We start from the raw sequence: 6,970 nt of genomic DNA, 5'->3' as shown, positions 1-6,970 counted from the left end.
AACATTGTAACTGCAGAGACACACAGAAACATCGTAACTGCAGAGACACACAGAAACATTGTAACTGCACACACACACAGAAACATTGTAACTGCACACACACACAGAAACATTGTAACTGCACACACACACAGAAACATTGTAACTGCACACACACACAGAAACATTGTAACTGCACACACACACAGAAACATTGTAACTGCACACACACACAGAAACATTGTAACTGCAGAGACACATTGTAACTGCGCACACACACACAGACACATGGTGGAGATTGCATTGCCTGCTTTTCCTCACTCAGACCCCTTGCTTACTAAATACTCTTCCAACCGTCTCCTCTTTACAAACATGTAACGCTCCCCCGAAATGTTCTCCTCGTTCTAGGAAAGCAGCACAGCCCGGGGCGGGGAGTTTGTTGTCGGACAACTTCACTCTCTCTAAATATCCTGGCATCGCTGAAGAGGTAGCCGTCTCCTCTTTACACACACACAGATTTTCCTGAGCGATGACTGCTAAGACTGGTACATATTCAATGTAGCGCTGTCTGTCCTCCGCAGAACTGAACCAGAAAGGTAGTTCTGAGGGTAAAATGAAGAGACAACGCCACACCAAGCGGTACAATCCGACCAAATGCCCTTGTTTGCCCGGTAGAAGGGGTGACACCTCGACTCCACCAATTCAAGGTTAGCCCTTGTTGACAGTAAATCGTTCTGCGCTTCGGTAAATAAGAGCTCTTGACTGGTTCGCTGTTTTGCGATGTGCAAGTCAGGCAACGAATCTGAAACTAAACTCTGACAACAACCATTTTAAAACAGATCTATCTTTATAAACAATGCATTTCAAAAGTTCAGGTCACGTGGTGTACCGTGGTTAATGCGTTATGCGTAATTCGAGTCTTAAATTGGGACTAATTCGGTGTTTTAAATTATGAGATTATCACACATTAAGCAATATCCCGCCTCTTAAAACGTGTGTAAATATTACTAAAAACCCAGAACGTTACACTAACAATACAGACAGTGAACGGGTTAAATTAATTATTACAAACATTAGAGACAAAGATCAAGAACGACTCGCACAGGTTTGGCGAGGCATTTGCTCCTTGCCGTGGATAAACAAAACTTAATAAACTATATTTAAAACTTAAAAGAACGGACTTTTAAATCGTTAAGATTCAGGATCTCAGAGTTAAACCTGGTTCTGGATCCGTGTTTACCCCCTAAATCCTTTACTGCAATTAATAGAACAAGGGCCAGCAAACCAGAGCTCTCAAACCGGCCAGATTAATACACAATTAATAGAACAAGGGCCAGCAAACCAGAGCTCTCAAACCGGCCAGATTAATACACAATTAATAGAACAAGGGCCAGCAAACCAGAGCTCTCAAACCGGCCAGATTAATACACAATTAATAGAACAAGGGCCAGCAAACCAGAGCTCTCAAACCGGCCAGATTAATACACAATTAATAGAACAAGGGCCAGCAAACCAGAGCTCTCAAACCGGCCAGATTAATACACAATTAATAGAACAAGGGCCAGCAAACCAGAGCTCTCAAACCGGCCAGATTAATACACAATTAATAGAACAAGGGCCAGCAAACCAGAGCTCTCAAACCGGCCAGATTAATACACAATTAATAGAACAAGGGCCAGCAAACCAGAGCTCTCAAACCGGCCAGATTAATACACAATTAATAGAACAAGGGCCAGCAAACCAGAGGTACCGGCGAGACCCTGCAAACCCAGACCCGCACACCCCTGTACCGCTTCCCACCCTGCGGTACCGCTTCCCACCCTGCGGTACCGCTGCTCCAGCGAGACCCTGCAAACCCAGACCCGCACACCCCGGTACCGCTGCTCCAGCGAGACCCTGCAAACCCAGACCCGCACACCCCGGTACCGCTGCTCCAGCGAGACCCTGCAAACCCAGACCCGCACACCCCGGTACCGCTGCTCCAGCGAGACCCTGCAAACCCAGACCCGCACACCCCGGTACCGCTGCTCCAGCGAGACCCTGCAAACCCAGACCCGCACACCCCGGTACCGCTGCTCCAGCGAGACCCTGCAAACCCAGCCCGCACACCCCGGTACCGCTGCTCCAGCGAGACCCTGCAAACCCAGACCCGCACACCCCGGTACCGCTGCTCCAGCGAGACCCTGCAAACCCAGACCCGCACACCCCGGTACCGCTGCTCCAGCGAGACCCTGCAAACCCAGACCCGCACACCCCGGTACCGCTGCTCCAGCGAGACCCTGCAAACCCAGACCCGCACACCCCGGTACCGCTGCTCCAGCGAGACCCTGCAAACCCAGACCCGCACACCCCGGTACTGCTCCAGCGAGACCCTGCAAACCCAGACCCGCACACCCCGGTACCGCTGCTCCAGCGAGACCCTGCAAACCCAGACCCGCACACCCCGGTACCGCTGCTCCAGCGAGACCCTGCAAACCCAGACCCGCACACCCCGGTACCGCTGCTCCAGCGAGACCCTGCAAACCCAGACCCGCACACCCCGGTACCGCTGCTCCAGCGAGACCCTGCAAACCCAGACCCGCACACCCCGGTACCGCTGCTCCAGCGAGACCCTGCAAACCCAGACCCGCACACCCCGGTACCGCTGCTCCAGCGAGACCCTGCAAACCCAGACCCGCACACCCCGGTACCGCTGCTCCAGCGAGACCCTGCAAACCCAGACCCGCACACCCCGGTACCGCTGCTCCAGCGAGACCCTGCAAACCCAGACCCGCACACCCCGGCTACCGCTGCTCCAGCGAGACCCTGCAAACCCAGACCCGCACACCCCGGTACCGCTGCTCCAGCGAGACCCTGCAAACCCAGACCCGCACACCCCGGTACCGCTGCTCCAGCGAGACCCTGCAAACCCAGACCCGCACACCCCGGGGCAGCCGCTGAATGCGATCACCGGGGAAATGATAAAGACACCGCGGCTTTACTCACCCTGCTGCTCCGGGAGACACAAGCACCCACTGCCGGAAATCTTTGCACGGGTACCTCATCTGATTGGGCAAACTCGTGCTGCCTTTAGATATATTTTAACTTCGTCCGGGAATAGAGACTGCCATCTGGCGACAGCCTCCCACCGCTGCACGCAATACGCGACCACACGCAGCGGCGTGCCGCGGGGGGGTCCTGCGCGTTGGGATAAACAGCGCGCTTCATTTCCATAGACTTTTCTTTAAAATATATATATATATATTGTACGCATGCTGTAGATATTGTGTACAAGCGCTAAAAACATACTTACAAATGTAATACAATATTGTGAAATGTGCAAGATCGGGTACATTATTATTATTATTATTATTATTATTATTATTATTATTATTATTATTATTATTATTTCTGCCTTACGAGAAAATGCAACACACTGCTCTGATGAAATACGATTCTACTGTATTGTGACGTGCACACGGGGGGGTATGCAAATTAGTTACGTAGCGCATAGGATGACGAGTAACCTGCAACTGGCATAAAGGGTTAACTAAACGTTTGGGGGGGTGTATGCTTGTGCAAACATCAGTACGCTTCAGTATGCGCCCTTTCTCTACTGCTAACTCATAGCAGTGTGATTGCTTCCAGGGTCCTCATACGAGCTGTCTCTTAACTGTGTTGCGCTACAGTAAGATGCAAAGATAAGATTAACAAACCCAGCGCCAAGCGCCTCGCATCATTTGGAGATGTTGCATTGCTGAGTGCAGGATTCAATAGTTATGGATGCTGCAAGCTTGTTTTGCGTTATATACAGCAGAGTCGCGCTTTTCAGCCAGACGCGCCCTGGTGAAACGGTCCCGATGAAACCTTGCTCCTTGCAGTCCATCCCTGTTGCAGTTTGAATATTGAAAGCCACTGGGATCGGATCCTCATTTTAACGGCGCGTTTCTCTCAAGCGCGTTGCGGGCGGTTCTGCCCCGGTGCCGGCGGTTCGGTCCCGGTGCCGGTGTATACCAGCTGCCGATGAGTGTCCTGTTGAGAGCCCGATTCTCCCGGGACAGAGGGCTGAGCGCCGTTTCTGAAGTCTCATTTTTATCTATCTATTAGCAGCTTTCATTGCAGGAACGACAGACACCATTTTCAGCATTTAAAAACGTGTTTATTGACATTCAACATGTTGAATATTTATTTTAAAGTGACATAATCGAAAAGCATTCTGATCAAAACTGAAACCAATTAACCTTTTTTTTTTTCCTTCATCTTCTGCTGCATATTCTTTTGAATAGCGGATATTCAGGCATTTTAATTATAAACTGATGCGGGTCAAGGCATTGCGTGCGGGCTTGACGCTAGACACTTGATGCGCCTTCTCCACGATCCGCTCCAGCTGTTACCAGAAATAGTTGCGTCTGAAAATGTTATTAACAGTGAAATAATCATTCCCATCCTATTCAACGAGAAGCGCATTTCTAACCGCAAATATCCCATCGAGCATGTCTCATCTCTGTCTGTTTGTGTCTCACTGGTCCGTGTGTAACCATTAATCCTCCACCCCCTGCAAAACTAGAAGCTATATTGCATTATGTCATATTATGTAACTGTAGATATAAATTGATGCATTCCTGACCGGCTGCATCCTGTTGTATGAGAGCGGTGTTATTTGCGTTTACTGTAAACTGTACTGCAATCTCTATCACGCTTGCATTGTAACACCTGTAAATCACCTTGGATAAGCGCCTGACAAATAAATACATACAAATTATAATAATAATCCACTGGGCGGTGTTAGTGGGTGTGCGCTGGTGTGCTTGCTGTACCCGGAGAGAGAGCTGTGTTGAGGGCAGGGATGCTTTCAATGGTCTTTGTAAGCAGGGTGTGACGAATAAAACAGAAAACCAAATACAAAAGCGATTCTCAACAGCAAAAACAGGGCACCAGTTACCCACGCGTGCGTGTAAACACGTCTCTGATTACATCAGCAGCTTCAGTTTTCTTCATATTTTACAAAGATTTGTTTTATTACCTTAAAAATAGGGGGCGTGCAGAATATTGTTTTTAAGCCCAGCGAGGCGGTTACCTCCCCTGGTTTGTGTCTGGTGTGAAAATGTTCTGCGCTCAACGGGAAACAGAAGCTCAAATTGGATTCGTTGTTCCGTGCGCGCAAATCTGCAAGTCATTTTCTGCTATGAAATCAAGACCTGCCACCGCAAAGGCGCTGGGCAGAAGTGACTGGTTACTCGACTAACTGGAGTTAACCAATATCCTTGCAAATTGGATTATTTTTTCTAACAATGTGCTGTGGAACCCGAGATATAGCGCTAGTGAATTGATTAACATACGTGAATACAATGTCGTTTTCAGTGAACACTGTACAGCTGCAGGCGTCCACAGTGTAGTGCCCGGCTGTCTGCTGTTCTCATGTATAGAGCACCTCTAAGCATTTCAATGCAGCGTTTCCTCATGTGGTGCGAACTGTTCAGTGTGACTGATCTGAACCGGGCTGGGAAAAGCCCGCTCATCAGAACCTGGTCCTCATTGACTCTACATGCTGCCCCTTCAGTGTGATTAGGAGGGTGATGTTACCAGCTCTGTTATTATAAATGAAGGTGTCCTGTATTTAAATTCCACTGATGTACGTCAAGACCATGCAGGGGGTATTTCATTGCTCTTATTTTAAAAACATCATGTATTTGGGTCATATGCATTACTGGCGTGGCAACATTTCAGAAATACAACCTGAAATGTCCTGTGTCTTATAAAAAAACAAACAACACTTCTAAACGCTAAAACTGTCAAGCCGGTCTCAAAGGAAGACGCTTGTGTCTCCTGAGCTAAACCTACCAGGCTTGCTTTTCTATCAGAGTGCAAATGTAGCTCTGCCACGGAGCAGTGTAGCAAACAGACAGCTGGAACGCACTCTGGGCTGTTTCAGACATCACCGGGATTAGTGCGGACCAAAGCAACAGCGGGATTGCAGGAAACCGCGGAGAGCTGCCCAGTCACAAGACAGAGCTTCAGTGGCAGTGCAGAGGCTGTGAGCATTGAGCGGCTACAGTGAGAGTGACCTGCTTTAGCACACGGATATCATATTGCGAGGCGCAGAAGCGAATTCTAGCCCCCGTGGTGGCACAGTAGGCAGGGTTCCCATGACTGCTAATAATCAAATCTACAGCGCGGTGCCACGATCACCCGAATCACAGTAAAACTGGCAGGGCTTTGCATGGGACAGTGACCTCAGTTACTATCCCATGAGGCGTGCAGACGTTCTGAGGGGTCAGAGTTCCCTCGCTCCAATGCTGAGCTCTTACACACGTTCTCGAAATCTGTCTTGGCCTGGCTTTGAGCGGCACAGCGCCCGCCTGGAGAATCGTAGGTCCAAGCCTTCCAGACATGTGACAATGTGACCTTTCAACTCTGCCCACCTGCTCTACTTGTAAATGCACGCCGGGTTTTGGTCGCAATGTCACATGACTGAATGGAAAGGAGAACGGCTGTTTGGTGCCTGGCACTTAGAGTTCTCTGGACAAAGTGAAGCCAAAAGAAAAATGTTCCGAACTCAAAACTGGAGCAAGAGAAGTCGTACCTGCAACCAACATCAAATGCAATAAAAAGCCATTGATATGTAAGTGTTAAAGGGGCGGCCTTTTTTGCCACAATATATTTTTGTCACGCATCCTGTTTCAGTGAGGGGGGGGGGGGGGGGGGGGGGGCATGCCTGGTGGCGCTGGTGGCGCGCTGGGGTACTGAGTCTGTGGCGCCCCCTCCAGGCTAGTCGCAGTAGTCTTGGGAGTTGTGATAGTTGTACTCCTCGGAGAGGGTTGGCTGCTCTCCGTTGCCGCAGTATTTGGGGTCGTAGACCTGCCTCCCCAGCCCATACACGGTCATGCCTTGCTGGGATGCCATCTTGTTGGTGCCCATCTGGAGTGACACGTTCGTGGAATCGCATTTCTCCATGCCCAGCTTCTGCTCATAGATCTGACGCTTGGTGCCAGGGGCTGTCATGCCAGACTAC

At 49.7% G+C, this 6,970-nt stretch overlaps 1 protein-coding gene across 1 annotated transcript in view; it reads right to left on the bottom strand.

Moving 5' to 3' along the window:
- Positions 1-6,681: 6,681 nt before the first annotated feature.
- The window catches only part of LOC121304570 (calponin-1-like), a 15,277-nt gene continuing 14,988 nt past the window's right edge, over positions 6,682-6,970 (bottom strand). The window contains exon 7 of the mRNA XM_041235760.1: positions 6,682-6,966. Coding sequence (XP_041091694.1) covers positions 6,727-6,966 — 240 coding nt within the window. The 3' untranslated portion in view covers positions 6,682-6,726. The remainder of the gene's footprint in view (positions 6,967-6,970) is intronic.

This window comes from Polyodon spathula, chromosome 38, assembly GCF_017654505.1.
Source record: "Polyodon spathula isolate WHYD16114869_AA chromosome 38, ASM1765450v1, whole genome shotgun sequence".
Taxonomy (NCBI): Eukaryota; Metazoa; Chordata; class Actinopteri; order Acipenseriformes; family Polyodontidae; genus Polyodon; species Polyodon spathula.
This window is presented reverse-complemented; position numbering and strand designations above follow the sequence as displayed.